General features: G+C 39.7%; 1 protein-coding gene across 2 annotated transcripts in view; it reads left to right on the top strand.

Moving 5' to 3' along the window:
- NEK6 (NIMA related kinase 6) overlaps positions 1-18,128 on the top strand; it is a 184,523-nt gene that overhangs the window by 108,846 nt on the left and 57,549 nt on the right. For both annotated transcript variants that reach the window (XM_075834220.1, XM_075834221.1), the window contains exons 4-7: positions 2,276-2,416; positions 5,322-5,384; positions 16,055-16,165; positions 17,778-17,886. In XM_075834220.1, the coding sequence (XP_075690335.1) occupies positions 2,276-2,416; positions 5,322-5,384; positions 16,055-16,165; positions 17,778-17,886 (424 nt within the window). The remainder of the gene's footprint in view (positions 1-2,275; positions 2,417-5,321; positions 5,385-16,054; positions 16,166-17,777; positions 17,887-18,128) is intronic.

Here is an 18,128-nt window from a genome sequence, read left to right as displayed (position 1 = left end):
TACAGCACCACCACAGGAGAAATTATGGATTACATGGTGTCCAGTAAAATGAATTACATAGTTTGTACGGTTGAAAAAAGACACATGTCCATCCAGTTCAACCAAGGGATGGGAAAGGGGAAGTGGGATAGGAAAGGTTCTTATTGAGGTTCTAAATAAATAAGTCCCTTAGGTTAACTAAGAGTGCCCTAATGCAGTATTTCAAAAAGGCTTTTTATGGTCTAAGCCAGACAACACCTTCGAGTTGCTCTATAGGTTATGTTCACGTCTCAGTCAAATTTAATTTTTTTCCGCTTTTTTCGCAAAATCGTTGCAAAATAAAAACCAAATTGGCTTTGGCATATTTGGAAAAATGACATAAGCGGCTGAGCTTTACCGGGTGTGGGCAAGACCTACAACTTTTAGACAGATTTATTAATACTAAAGCCATAAAAAGACGTCGATTTCTGACTTTAGGAGAGTTCAAATGTGGCAAATTTATTTAGATGTGCGCCTTTCAATAAATTTGTCGGAACTCACTTAAATGGACTTTCCTTTCAGACTGGTGTATGAAACGACAGTCTTAATAAATCTGCCCCTATATCCCTTATCTGCCAGTTCAGTCAGGCAAGTTGATGTTCGGATCATTCGTACGAACAGTCTGATGTACGATTAATCGGCCGCATTCTAGCTGAGCCTAATCTTAGGTGTATGGCCACCTCTAAAGAAGCAGTTAGGGTAATAATTTCAAGATTATGGCAAGTACAAAAATGATTGAATACATGAATCAATCTTTGCAACATTAGATCGAACTCTAGGAATAAGTGGTTAAAACGGGAGAAATTCTGCTAACTTCTGTGAATAGACTACAAACAAACCCTGTGTAGTCTGGTCCTGCAGTTATTCTCCCTTACATCTATCTCACAATTCCTACTAACATGCATTTGGTAGGTGGGTTAAAGTAGGGGCAGATGGAAGGGAGTTTGACTGCAGGACCGGACTACGCAGGATTTGTTTTTATAGTCTGTAACCATGGAGACACATATCACTGCATTGAAGCAGCATACCAAAAGTAGTGGGAGATTTTTAATCCAGGCTATTAGCAAAACATGCCCTTTAAGGCTTTATTCAGACGAACGGGTATTACGTCCGTGCAACGCGCGTGATTTTCACGCGTGTCGCACGGACCTATATAAGTCTATGGGGCCGTGCGGACATGTGCGGACATGTGCGGACAGTCACGACATGTTCGTTCTTTCGGCGTTTTGCGCGAATCACGCACCCATTGAAGTCAATGGGTGCGTGAAAACCACGCATGACGCACGGAAGCACTTCCGTGGGATGCGCGTGATTCGCGCAACAGCTGTCAAAAGGATGAATGTAAACAGAAAAGCACCACGTGCTTTTCTGTTTACAAACATCCAAATGGAGTGTCATAATGATGGCGGCTGCGCGAAAATCACGCAGCCGCGCATCATATGCTGCTGCCACACGGAGCTGGTAAGTGTTTTTTGCGTGCGAAAAAACGCCACGCTCGTGTGAATCCAGCCTAAGGCTGAGTTCACACAGAGTTTTTTGCAGGCAGAAAATTCTGCCTCAAAATTCCGTTTGGAATATTGAAGCAGATTTTCATCTGCCTGCACGCCGTTTGCCGCGTTTTTCGCTGCGTTTTTCACTCGCGCTTATTAGTGCCACGGGCAAAAACGCAGCGAAATACGCTTTCTCTGCCTCCCATTGATGTCAATGGGAGGTCAGAGGCGTAAACGGCTAGAGATAGGGCATGTCGCTTGCTTTTACCGCTAGCGTTTTTTACCACTCACGGTAAAAAAAACGCATCCACCTTCCATTGATATTCATGGGAGGCATTTTCGGCCGTTTTTTGGCTTCTTTTCCGCGTCAAAAATTGTGTAAAAAAACTCTGTGTGAACAGGGCCTAAAGACTAAAATCCCACTCTATAAACCTATTCATATATATTAAACACCGTATTTGATTTGTCTTTTATGAATGTAATCTAAAGCTATAGATAACAGCCAAATTTGTTTTTCCAATTTTTTTCCCTTTTAACTGCTACACTATATTGCTATACTGTATATGGGCAGAAATTACACTGTGTATATTGATTACATAAAGTGATTTTTCTTCTATTATTGTATTCATATGCTCATATGTTGACAAAAATAACATCGACATGCCAATCAAACAAACATTTTGACCAAATGTTATAGCTAGTGTAGATTATGATTTGATTATGGTAAACTGTTAATGCAAATGTTAATGTTTTTGTTGTTTATACAGAAACACACAACCTCCTATCCTTACCGCTGCAACCTGGCAGACTTCAAAATAGAGAAGAAGATAGGACGGGGGCAATTCAGTGAAGTGTACCGAGCTAGCTGCCATCTGGACAGAACGCCCCTGGCTCTCAAAAAAGTTCAGGTAAATTTTGCATGCATAGCAATATTTACTCTCGAACTTCAAAAAACCTTTTTTGTTTTTTTCCTTGGAACAACGCCACACCTCTGAAGGGGCTGTGCCTGGTATTACAGCTCAAGCAAATTGTGGCTGGTTCAATAGTGGTCGCCTAGTGACTGCACAGCCAATCATCTGGGTTGGTCCAAAACTACCTCATGCCCTGGGTTCTCGTGTCGCGGTCAAAATGCGTTTTTGATGCGTTTTGCAGCAAATAGCACCATTTTGACCGTGACGTGTGAACCCAGCTGTAGAGTCTTCTATTAAAACAAGACATGGCTATCATTAAAATAGCGAACGCAGGTGTGAATTATTAGTTATGTGACCCAAGTCATCTTCATATCCAGTCCAGTTAAGAGACATACAGAACAATACTGTAAGTGAAAACGTTATAGCGGTGTCGGTGTATTTATTAAAAATGTCCATCAGTTTAGAAAATATAAACAGATCATATAGCCGAGCATTATATCTCGGCCACTGGCGTCCTCATAAAGCACGTGTGTTCATTTAGAAAATAAAATGGGCAGGTAAAGTATTTAACTACTGCATCCAATTATGTGCCTCTAAATGCCCCCAATTTTTTGAAAATCGCTTTTCGTTAAATAGGAATCACACTGGTAGGAAGAAGTCGCTACCCTGTTTCCAGGGAGGATCACCCCCCTTTTGGTTTTTTTGTACAAACCTTCATCTGGTTTCTTAGTGACGGAGGGAAGCCCGCACATGTGCGTTATGTGTCCGAATGGCCAGGATATAATGTATAATGCTTGGTGATATGATCTCTTCATGTTTTGTGTTTGAATTGATGGGCATTTTCTATATATACACCGACACTTATATAGTTTTACTTTGTGGGTTGATTTTCATATTGTGATTCCAATGTAATGATATCGTTATGTAATTCTCTTTTAATGGACTGGATGTGCAGATGACTTGGGTCACGAGTAATTATTCACACCGGTTCTGCTATTTTAACGACTGCGATTGTATGTCCTGTTGTATAATTTCTGGAATTTTAAACCTATGAATGTTGGATTTTATCATGCCCGATCCTTTGTTCCCGCAAGAGATAAGCCGCTGCCACAGGTTTCTGGCAGTATCTTAGTCCCTTCGCCTCATTAAAGACACATGCATGGTCGGCTGAGCATTCATGTGTATAGGGGAGTTGGGAGAAATAGCTATCGGCCGAACGGTCCAACAGCAGCTTTAGTGTTTCGAAATTTATATGTTTGTCTATAGCAGGAAAGCATTTCAGATTACTCTAGGCCTTTGTTCACACAGTACCCATTTACTGCAGATTTTGCATGGATTTTTTTTTTTCATAACCAGGAACAGTACCTAAACAGAAGAAATATATATAACGGGAGGCCTTTATAAATCTGCTCTCCCCTGGTTTTGGCTTAAAAATTGCATGCAAAATCTGCACTGTATGAACAAGGACTTAGGGTGACATTTTGAGCTATAATTTGTTATACATTAAAAGAATGTAATGACATTGTATTTACAGTGAACAGGATTTTTATTCATGAGTAATAAAAGTTAAGGTATAAGGCCGGGGATTGAATTCCACGGTTACCAAAATGCACTGCAAACAAATTGGGCTCTTGCTAGAGAAGACCTTGGTTCGACTGCTAATCCCTTATGCAGAGTTTACAAGCTGTTTTCACCTCTAGTAATGCTTATAAATTCAGCCACATTTATGCAGACTTCCTTTAAACCAGATCTCCCCTCAACTTTTAATAAAGTGGACTTTAAATGTTAAATGGTTTTAAAAGGAGCCATAGAGATTTTATAAAGTGAGGATGCCTTTACGGAAAGCTTTGTTGGAAAAAGTTAAAGTTACTGTGTTATGCCCCTGCCAAATCGTTTAAGGTACTGAAAATGTTTAGATTTATTTTATATTATTTTTTATCTCCGTTCAATTTTTCAAAAATATGGCATTTTGGCTAATCGTCATACTTATGAAGCGCCTGCGCCACTATTTGCAACATGTACGAACATCTTGGAAAAAAATAGTCACGTTGAGCACGACTCATTTATGTGGCGGAAAACAACAACAAGTCTAAGGTTGTCAACCTGATTGATTTATGTTTTTACAAGATTTCCAAAAATCACAGATAAGCAAAAAATTTTATGTACAAATTTCAAAACCAAAGCGAATGATAAAGATTAAAAGTAATTTATGTCTATAGCCTAGAATAGTGATATAAACACGTTAGCAGTGTGCACTGTGACTTCTAAAATGATCAATAGAGTCATGGGATAGTAATGAAGTTCCTTTAACGCCCAAAAGATCATGGACACATCATTTTTTATTTTTACGGACACTCTAAAAAAAATATCCTATTTTTATTTTTTTACCGTCCAGAAATATAAGTACGGTTGGCAACCCTGAACCGTTCCGACTTTGAATTGTTTTTAGCCTTCACCAGATTAACCGCGCCAATGTTTTGGGTTGTGGAGTACCTTTACTAATGGCCTTGATTAAAAACACTGTACAGTTTTGTTTTTGCATCTCCTATGCAGACCTGTGTGTCTCCATGGTTTCATACTATAAACAAACCCCATGTAGTCTGTACAGTCAGTCTTGTGTTACTCCCATCTGTCACATTGTCTAAAGAATTATTGAGGCAGCCATTGTTTTGACCATACCGTATCGGTGCTCTAAATTCTGAATGAGCCTGATCCTTTGTCCATCCAGAATTTTTTTTGAAACCAAGTTCTGATGCTATGCCGTTATATTGAAAAAAAATAACAAATACATAGACATGGTGCCAGAATATCTACTTGTTTCCACCTTGAATAGTTGATTCCTCTTCATTATTGAACTCTCTGTTTGATACTTCATTTAGTTGAACCACTTTGTCATCTACAGATATTTGAAATGATGGATGCCAAAGCCAGGCAAGACTGTATTAAAGAAATCGATCTTCTAAAGGTTAGAATGACAAATACTTATCTTTATATAGTTTTTATTTTTCATTTATTGATCTATATGTATACAATTTGTGATGTCGAACAGTAGTGTCTAATCCAGATATTTTATAATGATGTGTCTAATGTAGAAATTAATAACACTTTGTTGTTCTCTATTTAAAGCGTGTATCTCTAAAAGTTTTTTTTCAGCTTATAAATTATTAGTATTGTATTTAGTTTGTAGTCTCATGTGCTTAAATAAGCTGCACAAACCATTTTTGCTTTTCTTCAGGGAAACCCCTGTGGCAACTGACCTGTTCTGTTTGTGTTGGCATGTTTTCCCTGAAGCAGCATTGCAGGGAATCCGCCTATAGACAAGCAATAGAGCTGTTTTCTAGAGTTTTATATTCTGACCCAGCGCTGAGCTTCAGCTAAAGGGTGAGAAAATCCAAAAGAATCCAAGAAATCAACTTAAAAACATTTATAACAAATATGTAAATATTTAATCTTAAAGTTTATTGGCCAAATAAAGGACAAACTCGTCACTATATGGAAGATAAAGCACAACAAAATCATGTGATCTCATGTTGGTCACACGTCCACTATGCGTGGACAAGTTGTTTTTTTTTTGTTTTTTTTTTAAATCAAATAGTTTTTATTAACATTTTAAAGAAAAAGAAACACAGATACACAAGTGTACAGACAAGAATGTACAGCATACAGACATTGTTACACAATGTAAACTTACGGATCCCTCTTCCCCCAACACCCATGGAGCACCATGCACACCAATCCCTTAGAAAAAGTATATATAAGGAGTAAAGACTTCTATATTTGTAGTCATTCTATGTAAAATGTATAGTCCTGCAATCAAGCAGAGCCTAGCATTAGAAGAGAAAAATCTCGAAGAAGGTCCGTGGCAGGTAAATCAGGCGTCTCCAACCATACCGTCCATTGGCCTTCATATTTCTTCTCGCCCCTCATTTTAAATAAATGTGCTTTTCCAATCGAATAACTCCATTTATCCCATTAAGTTCCCCATAACTTAGTGGGTTAGTATCTAACCAGTGTACAACAAGCAACTTACGTGATTTATATAATATCTTCTGAGCAGTTAATTTCAAAGGAGCAGATAAAGGTAAGTCATCAACATAGCCCAGTATGCCCACTAAAGGAGTACGAGGGAATGTAACCAACATCAGTGTATGTAAAAGGCTAAATACTTGTTCCCAATAAGATTGAATAGCTGAGCATTCCCACGTCATGTGCATAGAGTCCGCATGCTCATCCGAGCACCTCTGAGAGGTAGCATCTTTCCGAATACCCATCCGTTGCAGTAATACCCTATGGACCAGAATAGCTGTGATCTACAGTGAGCTACGTTTAGTTATATGGTAGGGATCACAGCCAAAATATTACACCACATTTTAACAGTAATGTCACCCACATCTTGTGACCACCTTTCCCATAATCGATCCAGTGGTGAGGGAATCAAATATCCCAGAATTTGATTATACAAAAAGGAGATGAGTCCTCTTGTGGAAACCGTGTTCTCAAGTGCATTTAAGATGACCGAGGAACGTAATTCCAGTGAAGAGACCAGAGCCTGAGCTCCTAGAGCATGTCTCAATTGCAAATACTGATAAAAGCTCGATTTAGGCATTACAAACTCCTCCTCAAGCTGTTGAAATGATTTAAGGATGGAATCACGGTAAAGGTGAATCACAAATATAGCACCACGGCTCTCCCATTGGTCAAAGCCCTGTAATTGATGGATTTCCCACAAACGGGCATTATGTCACAGTGGTGTCATTTTAGTGATCCCGGTAATACCTTGCAATTTCAGACCTTTCATCCATAGCTTATGCATAAGTGTGACCGTAGGCGTGGTGTTAGGCAAAAGTTGAAATTTATGCTATTCTAACAGAGAAAATAGGGGCCCCTCACCCAGTAAATGAACCAGAAATTTACCATTGGAATCCCCAAGTTGGTTCTCTCCCCATCCCTTAAAATGCTGTAACTGCGAGGCTAAGAAGTACGCCCTTGGATTAGGGACTGCCAGTCCACCTTCATCTATTGGGAGTTGTAACGTTTCTAGTTTAAATCTTGGTATTCCTCCTCCCCAGATGAACCCCCGAAACACTTTATCTACTCTCTGAAATAGCAAGTTAGCGATACATACCTGTGAATTATGTACAATCTACAACCGTTGGGGTATAAGTATCATCTTTATTAGATTAACCTTTCCTACCATTCCCAAGGATAGTCTACGCCATGCCTCAGTCTTCATTTTGAATTTACCAAGTAAGGCTAAGAGATTCAACGGGATAAAATCCATAACTCTGCGAGTAATCTGTACTCTGAGATAGCGAAATTGCATAGCCACGAGTCACTAGGGGGTCTACAGGAAGGTTCATCGATTTGTCCCAATTAAAAGAAATACCGGAGTATTGTCCAAATTCAGTTATAAGTCTAACAGCACAAGACAGCGGAGATCCTGTGTCACCCAAAAACAGTAGCATATGGTCCGTATAGAACGCCACTTTCTCTTCCAATGTACCACACTTCAGCCCCACCACATCAGATGAGGATCTCAACTTCGTCGCTAATGGTTCCACCGAAATAGAGAAAAGAAGAAGAGACAGGGGACAACACTGCCGTGTGCCCCTGCCCAGCACTATCTGGTCAGACACCATACCATTAACCCCCAAACGAGCTGTCGGATCTTTGTACATAAGCTTGATCCAGCCAATAAACCGCGGTCCATATCCCATCCTCTCCAGGACGGCCCACAAATAAATCCACTCCAGGTTGTCAAACGCTTTAACAAAAATTCCTCTTGAGGACCCTTTATTGCTTCTAATTTAGCCCTGATGTACACCACCAAATTGAATTAAACAAATAGAAAGGGAAAGGAAAGAAATGGGAAAGAGAAGGGCAAGAAGCGCTTCTTGCCCTTCTTTTTCCCATTTCTTTCCCTTCCCTTTCTATTTGTCAAACGCTTTAGCTGCATCTAATGAGAAGACCGCACGAGTAACGGGATTATCTGGGACCGCCTGAAGATTTAGATACAAGCGGCGGATGTTAATAGCCGTGGATTTGGATGGCATAAAGCCGACTTGGTCAGGATGAACCACTGATTCTATAACTTCCTAAACGGATCGCCAAAAGCTTTGCCAGTATTTCAGATCTGTGGGGAGCAATGATATGGGACGGTACGCATCTGGAGACTCCGATTTTTTTTATCAGGTTTAAATAGCACAATAATCAAAGCTTCCATCATGGAAGCTGGTAGCCTCCCTCCTTCCTCAGCCTCCTGTAATGTAGTCAATAATTTAGGCAGCAAAATTTCTCCATATGTTTTAGAAATTTCTACTGGGAGCCCATCTGTACCTGGTGCTACGTGGACAATTTGTTAAAAGCAAAATAGGCTGACAATACTATGGGTTGAGTGTGTATAGCTGTGCCTGTCTGTGTGAAATGCTAGGTATATACAATACAATTGTATTAAAAATCCTATAATCTTGCTTCACACTAAAAATGGAATAGGGCATCCTGCAACTAATTTTTTTTTAAAAATTTTTTTAACAGCGGATGGTTGTACAAGCCCCTCTCCTTTTTTATAGATCTGAACTAGTATCCGTGATTTTCCAAGTACTATCTCTGCTTTAGTATGAAATTAACTTTTGAAGGTTGCATCCACCTTGCAGTACACATAACAAAAAGTAAATGGGATAACAATCACTGTTTTATCTGTTTTCCTTGACAAAAATATTACAAATCCTCAAAGATTTTTGCTAAAATTACATTTTATCCCATACTAAAAACCTATGTGAAGATTATTCCAGGTATTTTGTGGCATATGTTGGGGAATGGCATTTTCCGGGGGCTTCCAAATAATTTCGTAAAAGAGTTGGTTTATTGAAGCACGAAAGGGGCGCAGGGCCCTCGTAAGGGGGCTGGCCGCAGCACCCTCCGTGATCATATGATGGACACACAGGTGCTGGGATCGTTACAGTTACAGTATGTGTATCAGAGCTGTGTTTTCTAACAATCCCGGGTCCTGTATGTCAATCACATGACCATGGACAAAATTCTATCCACTGGAACTAAAGAAATGAATGTTCCAACTGAATAACAAAGAGATCTTAACAACCGTGAGGAATTAATACAGAAAGTATGTTGGAAAATTTGAAATTCCTATAATTATACTAAAAATAAAATAAATTTGCTGAAACCAGACAACCCCTTAAGTAATTTCCTGTAGGTAAAAGAAAAACTCTCCTCATGCACAACATACTGACGTTTTGTCGTAGATCAGCATGTCCAGTATTTTAACTCTCATGACTCGGGATGAATACAGGCTCTATGTGCACTTGTAAATTCCAGCTGGTTTAAGATATATTTGACATAACACGACGGAATTTCCCAAATCTTCCTAATATTTTATAGGCAATAATCTCTCAGAAAGACATTTAGTGGCCTGTGGGCATTGCTTTGCTGAATATATATATTTTTGAAACATTTCACACTTGAAAATTTGCAAGTATGCTCAAAGCCAGGATCCCTGCGGAGAGAAAAAATGCCGTTTAAACACTCAAATCACAGCATCAAACAGCTCAAAATCTGGTGAGTCAGTCTGAGCAGTCACATTGCGTTGCGAATGAGCAGCGAGTGTATCTGTTTTACTGCCTGTAGGGCATTCCTTTCTAATGTGTACGCATTTATAAATTATGTCTGATACAAACCCTGAACGCACAGAAGTCAGCTTACAAGCAGCTCAACAAATCAAAAGTAACAATAATGTAAGTTTTAAGTAGGTTCCCGAGAAACCGTTTAATACAATACAAGGTCAGCAGTTTGTGGGCATATGGAGCAGGTGGAGAGCCCCTTGTCTACTGCTTTAACACATAATAGTCCAAGGTTACAATCTATAAAATGGAAGGGGGAGAACCAGTTATTCTTGTCTGTCCGCATCCCCAGTTAGTGCTTTAAAAGTAACTTGTCAAGTAAAGTGCTTAGTCCCTCTTCTGTTCATTGACCGATCCCATTTTGGAGGTATTTTTATTTTTTGTCAGTGTGGATTTAAAGCGATATATATATACTTGAAGTATATTTTCCCTGTAGAGGAGTTCAATCTACTGTACCTTGCTATCCGCAATTTCAGGCAGTGAAAATGATGCTAACTATATCGTTCTTTAATACCCATACTCATTAGACAGAACTCGGTCGAACCCACCAATTTCAGAAGGATCGGTCAACTATCTAATGTGCATAGGGGACTCTCGCTTTCCCCTGTCTGCAAGTTTTAGAGGAAATAAGGATCGGGCTGCTTAGTTTTCAACATGCATGATCGATTGTTCCCGTGGCAGAGGGGTCTATTGGCATCTTATTTTCCCCCTCTCCACTGAAAAAACATGCACGCTCGGCCGAGCGTGTATATTTATGGCGGCGTTGGGAGGAATAGCTACTGGTCGAACAATCTATCTTATGTGCGTTTTTACACACAGTTTTCCCGTACATTCTGCATTGTTGTCTGTGTAAATGGCCAATTGACATGATTGAAATCTGTCTCATCTGCAAGGAAACTGATCTGACCTGCTTAAAAATCTTTGTCTACCAATCACCATTGTTAACATGTATCGTGTAAACGGTATCCGAAAGATATCTCAAAGACCTCTCTATTATAGGGAATAGGAATATTTTGTTTAACCAATCGTTACCAACCAACCACAGATATCGAAGACGAAAATGTATTCTATCCTAATAAAATATCTGTGTGAGTTAACGTCCTACGCAAGTCGATCTAGCAGATATTGAAATTGGTCTGAAATCTTTGTGTATAAAATCCAGCTTATATGTAGTGCCACCTTAAGATTCTTCATATATCTTTTTATAGTTAACCTTGTTGCATCCCATTTTTCTATTTGCTTTTTTATGTTTTTTAAATCTGCATAGTAAAAAAAAAAAAAAAGACAGAAGCGCAGGCATGTACTGGCACATTGGATACCAAACATAGTAAACAAACAAACAAATGATTACAGAAGGACCACGGAATATCAAATTAAAATGTAGCATTATTGTAAAGTCCAAGTACCAATTGTTATACAAAATGCATGACAAACACACAATATACACAGTCTAGTCATTACATTAAAACAACCTGTCTAATATTATGTAGTTCCCACTCGTGCTGCCCAAATATCTCTGACCCGTAGAGGCTTACATTCCATGTGACCTTTGAAGTCCTGTGGTATCTGAACACTTTCCGGACGTTGGAAGCAGATCCTTTAAATCCTGGAAGTTGTGAGGTGTGGCATCCATGGATCGGACTTATTTTTCCAGAACATCTCACAGCTGCTCAATTGGATTGAGATCTATAGAATTTGGAGGCCATGTCAACACAATGAGCTTTTTGTCATGTTCCTCAAATCATTGCAATTTTTGAAGTGTGGCAGGGGCATTATTCTAGTGAAAGTGGCCTCTGCCATTAGTTAATATTGTTGATATAAAGGGCCGTACTTGGTCTGCAAAAATCTTTAGGTACGGGGTACATATTAAATTAACATGCACATGAATGCCAGGACCCACGGTTTCCCACAGAACATTGAAGAGAGCATCACACTGCCTCCACCGGCGGCTTGCCTTCAACCCATAGTACATCCTGGTGCCATCTCTTTCCTAGATAAGCGACGCCCACACCAGGTCCGTCTGCATGATGTAAAAAAAAACGTTGATTCATCAGACCAGGTTGTATTTTTTCATATGGGTCAAGTTCTGATGCTCACTTACCCATTATAGGCGCTTTCGGTGATGGACAAGGGTCAGCATGGGCACTCTGACTGGTCTGCGGCTACTCTGCCCTAAACGCAGCAAGCTGCTTTTTTATCATAACCAGCATGATAACCTTTTCAAAAATTTGTGCTACAGTAGCTATTTTGTAGGAGCGAAACAGACAGGCTAGCCTTGCCTTACCACTCGTATCAATGAGACTTTGGTGCCCAAGACCCTGTTGCCGGTTCACCGGTTGTCCTTCCCCAGACCACTGTTGGTAGGTAGCTAGCACTGCATATCAGAAAGCACCCTACAAGACCTGCCATTTTGGTGATTGCTAGACAACTGGGTGAAAGCATCACAATTTGGTACTTGCCAAAGTCACCCAAATCCTTACGCTTACCCATTTTTTCCTGCTTCCAGCACATCCGCTTCAGGAACTGACCTCTTAGCTTATATATCCAAATCCTTTGCCAGGGGTAATTGTAATGAGCTAATCAATGTTGTTCACTTCACCTTTCAGTGGTTTTAATGTTATGGCTGAACAGTGTAGGAACAATATAGGTCCATTTAATATTACAGATTACACAATAGTGTCCCTAGACGACTCTAGTAAACTGGGTACACATACAGTGGCGGATTATCATTAGGGCGTTTCGGGCGGTCGCCCGGGGCCCAAGACTGCCAGGGGGCCCAAGGAGCCTATGACCGCCCGCACCCCCTCATGCCCAGTGGCGTCGCTAGCACCGGAGGGAGCCCCGGTGCCAGGACCGCACCTGTCAGGCGAGGGGAGCTTTGCTTCTACTTAGCAGCCGTGGTCTGTGCTGCTTTAGAAGCTCCCCCTCCAGCCCCCCTTCCCTGCTCTAAACATCTCTGCTGCTAGCTGTCGGGACATGGGGGAGGGGAGACTGTCGGCGGGCTCTGTGCTGTGAGCAGGAGAAGAGCTGCAGTGAAGACATAAAAGGTAAGTGCATGTGTGTTTAATATCCATATTCATGTGTGTTTAATGTCCATATTCATGTATGTTTAATGTCCATATTCATGTATGTTTAATGTCCATATTCATGTATGTTTAATGTCCATATTCATGTATGTTTAATGTCCATATTCATGTATGTTTAATGTCCATATTCATGTGTTTACAAGGTGTACTTTGTGTATAATGTGCATACTCGTGTATAATGTGCCTACTTAGTGTATAATGTGCATACTCGTGTGTACTTTGTGTACTATGCATACTTTGTGTATAATGTGCCTACTTTGTGTACTTTGTGTACTGTGCGTACTTTGTGCATAATGTGCGTACTTTGTACTGTGCGTACTTTGTGCATAATGTGCGTACTTTGTGCGTACTTTGTGCATAATGTGCGTACTTTGTGCATAATGTGCGTACTTTGTGCATAATGTGCGTACTTTGTGCATAATGTGGTACTTTGTGTACTGTGCATACTTTGTGCATAATGTGCCTACTTTGTGCATAATGTGCGTACTTTGTGCATAATGTGCGTACTTTGTGCATAATGTGCCTACTTTGTGCATAATGTGCGTACTTTGTGCATAATGTGGTACTTTGTGTACTGTGCATACTTTGTGCATAATGTGCCTACTTTGTGCATAATGTGCGTACTTTGTGCATAATGTGCGTACTTTGTGCGTACTTTGTGCATAATGTGCGTACTTTGTGCATAATGTGCGTACTTTGTGCATAATGTGGTACTTTGTGTACTGTGCATACTTTGTGCATAATGTGCATACTTTGTGCATAATGTGCGTACTTTGTGCATAATGTGCGTACTTTGTGCATAATGTGCGTACTTTGTGCATAATGTGCCTACTTTGTGCATAATGTGCGTACTTTGTGTACTTTGTGCATAATGTGGGTACTTTGTGCATAATGTGCGTACTTTGTGTACTTTGTGCATAATGTGTGTACTTTGTGCATAATGTGCGTACTTTGTGCATAATGTGGTACTTTGTGTACTGTGCATACTTTGTGCATAATGTGCGTACTTTGTGCATAATGTGGTACTTTGTGTACTGTGCATACTTTGTGCATAATGTGCATACTTTGTGCATAATGTGCGTACTTTGTGCATAATGTGCGTACTTTGTGCATAATGTGGTACTTTGTGTACTGTGCATACTTTGTGCATAATGTGCGTACTTTGTGTACTTTGTGCATAATGTGCGTACTTTGTGCATAATGTGCCTACTTTGTGCATAATGTGCGTACTTTGTGTACTTTGTGCATAATGTGCGTACTTTGTGCATAATGTGCATACTTTGTGTACTTTGTGCATAATGTGCGTACTTTGTGCATAATGTCCTTACTTTGTGCATAATGTGCGTACTTTGTGCATAATATGGTACTTTGTGTACTGTGCGTACTTTGTGCATAATGTGCCTACTTTGTGTACTTTGTGCATAATGTGGTACTTTGTGTACTTTGTGCATAATGTGCGTACTTTGTGCATAATGTGCCTACTTTGTGTACTTTGTGCATAATGTGCGTACTTTGTGCATAATGTGCGTACTTTGTGCATAATGTGCGTACTTTGTGCATAATGTGCGTACTTTGTGCATAATTTGCGTACTTTGTGCATAATGTGGTACTTTGTGTACTGTGCGTACTTTGTGCATAATGTGCGTACTTTGTGCATAATGTGCCTACTTTGTGTACTGTGTGTACTTTGTGCATAATGTGCGTACTTTGTGCATAATGTGCGTACTTTGTGCATAATGTGCGTACTGTGTGTACTTTGTGCATAATGTGCCTACTTTGTGTACTAGTGTTTAGGTAGTGTTAGCAATAGTTACGGCGCGGCAGGGTGGTGGTGGAGAAGGGGGGCCCAAGTTTGGGTAACAGCCCAGGGCCCATGGTCTTCTTAATCCGCCACTGTACACATATCATATATGCAGTTCACAGTCCGGAATGTGTTGTGTTTTTTTTTCTTTTAAAACGTGTTCAGAAATATGTTCTCGGATAGACAATCCTGAGGATTTCTATTATAGCCTGAGTTATAGTGAAGCACTGTGGCGAGCAGCCCAGGTTAGTAAGTAGAGATATGGAAGCAAAGTTTCAAAGTCATATCAGAAGGGGAGAAGAAGAGTCCATAAAGGCCTTGGAAATAAAATGGAGTCTAGAGGAGAAATGTCATTAGTGAGCCAATGGGCTCTTAGAAAAGGGGACCCAGCCAGCCCCAGTATCAGCCATGGATGTAAGTAAATATTCTGGATCAAACAGGAGACTTGTTTAATGCTGCAATTAGTTACAAATTGTTGAGTCACAAGCCTTCATGTGGACCCTGAGCTGCTCCGTGTAAGGGGGAAGCCAGGGGTGGTAAGGAGCACTAAGATGGGGACAGGTGGGAATGACGGTACTCTCAGCTGCAGAGAGGCATTAAGGGCTGAATCCATGGGTGCCCCGTAACACCACTCCCCAAAAAAAAGATCAAGTAGGTCCCCTGTCTGTTACTCAGTACCTGAGAAGCATGAAGAGGGCTCTCTAGTAACGTTGTAGGATAGAGCAAGAAAATTCACGCCTGTAAGAAGCATGGTGCAGGGGCAGTACAAAGCCGCCATTTCTCCTGTGTTGTTCAATCTCCATTTTAACATATTCATGATGTGTACACTGCAATATTATCAATGTATAAAATGACTTTTTATATTTTTAAGGTGATTATTGCATAGATTACTATGTTATGTAAACCACCTTTTCTGTGATTGGAGTTTAAACTGACAAAAAGTTTTCCTAAAACTTTAGACATGTAATGGAAACTCTACATGCAAAAAATATGGACAAGGTAGTACGAGAAATTACATTTCTTAATAAGAGCTCATTTTTCTTAAAATGTTTTCTTTTTCTACAAATTCAGATGCTGCTGTTCATCCATTCTCTCTTTGTCTTTTGTAACGCAGCAATTGAACCACCCAAACATTATCAAGTATCTGGACTCATTTATTGAAGACAATGAGTTGAACATCGTTTTGGAGTTGGCAGATGCTGGAGATCTTTCTCAAATGATTAAAGTAAGGACCAAAGGTCTTTATTTTGCAGATGCGGAATGTCTTTTTAAGTATCATACATATGTTTAGTGAGTACTTTAGTAATAATGTGCATAGAAAAATAAGATTGCTTTATTACTATTTTTGTGAAATAGCTGATGGAAACGGTTGTAATTTCTAAGAAAATGCAGTCCTGGAATTGCGCTGTTTAGGTTTCAATTCACATGAATATTCACAGCAGATTCTTGCTCAGCGCAGTATGTAATTTTAGGTATGGCCATTCTGTTTTCAAGTACCAATTTTAAGGAACAGCGATTGGTCACATATTCCTTATGTATTTTACAATGAGTAATGACAAACCTGAGGCACAGTAGGATTATCACAGAGCTCTATCATTTAACACCACTTATTCCAATATGAAATAAATGACTGATTTTGTAATATTTCAGAAGGATTCACGGTCATTTTTTTAATTTATTATAGTATAATGAAAGTTTATTTTGTTCAGCCGTTTATGTATCATGTGCATATGTACATTTGTATCACAATCAAAACAGTGGCCTGTAAATGCTGATCCATAATAAATGATTATCTCCAAGGTTGTATATCTGTCACTTCAGGATGTCTGCCATCGCCATGTATTTATCCGAGTCATATTACAGCTTTTACCCTTGCCCTGAACGTTAAGCAGTATCTTTACAGTAGACAAGGCAATGAAGTAGCATTAGCCATATTATGGCACACACTGTAGACACATACTAGTACACATTTTAGGGACCTTGCATACCCTCCACATTGGTAGCACTCAAACTTCCCGTGCCGTAGTCCCTGTCACTAACCCGCTCTGTTCCTTTGGTGGTCCCTTCTCCACAGTCAAGAAGATACATGCGAGCTAAGAATCACAGACAGTATCATGTGGCTCTGTAATAATACATCAAGTTCTGCTACCTTCAAAGATTAATGTAGGGTTAAAAGAGAACACAACGGCTGTCATTTATCAAGCGCTGTGTGTTTTCTTTGCCCAGCAGGAGTGGTCTGTGACCTTTTTTGCCAAGACAAGTGAAACTGGCCTTCTGCAATATGGTCGTAGGTACTCAGCTGCCAAACATAGACAACTCTGGCAGGAAGGCATCTTGGCCAGGGCAGATTTGTTCATTATAATGGCGACCTCAATATTAAGATTGGTCGAGGCTTGGTTTTAGATGCCAGATTCCGTACTCCTGTGAAGACCTCTTTAGCTTTTCCGAATTACTATTATAGTGAAGAATATTTTATAGTAACAGAGTTTGCTTTGGGCAATTATTCCATTTGCCTCAGTTTAGTGTTCTGAGGCTCTAAATATGTTGTTCAAGGTAATTAAGACCAAACCTGCTCATTACATGAAGACCGCATCTCCACCTGTCAGGTTTTATTGTGTTCCACAACGTTGATTTGATGATTGTGGGAAATGGGTTATGATACCTCCAAAGGCTAAGAAGGTCATGAGATTGGTTCTGAAATGGTTCATTTACAGTCTGTCCTCTGTTACAATCATTTTCTTGTATTTTTTCATATATATTTTTTATTTTTCTTTGTGATCTTTCAACTTTAATGTTAACGCTTTATAACATAGATTGTCCTGTTGTTCTCATTATAGTATTTTAAGAAACAGAAGAGATTAATACCAGAGAGGACAGTATGGAAGTACTTTGTGCAGCTGTGCAGTGCTGTGGAACATATGCATTCCCGCCGGATCATGCACAGAGGTAATCTCGACATCCATCCATGGTCTGTTCATTCTACACAGTAAACACCTAATCCTGGACTCCTATATGGGAATCCAGCTGTCTTTTCATGATGACTACTGTATAAAGCTCTATATCAAATTGTAAAAAGTCTGTGAGCACAAATCTTTGCGTACGTTGTTGCTGAAAAGTAAAAGTAAATGACACACAACATACAATCGTAGCATAGATATACATATAATGAGTATTTGTACTCAGGTGAT

Source organism: Rhinoderma darwinii, chromosome 8, assembly GCF_050947455.1.
Source record: "Rhinoderma darwinii isolate aRhiDar2 chromosome 8, aRhiDar2.hap1, whole genome shotgun sequence".
NCBI classification, from domain to species: domain Eukaryota; kingdom Metazoa; phylum Chordata; class Amphibia; order Anura; family Rhinodermatidae; genus Rhinoderma; species Rhinoderma darwinii.
Note: the sequence above shows the minus strand (reverse complement) of the source record. Positions and strands in the feature narration are given on the sequence as shown.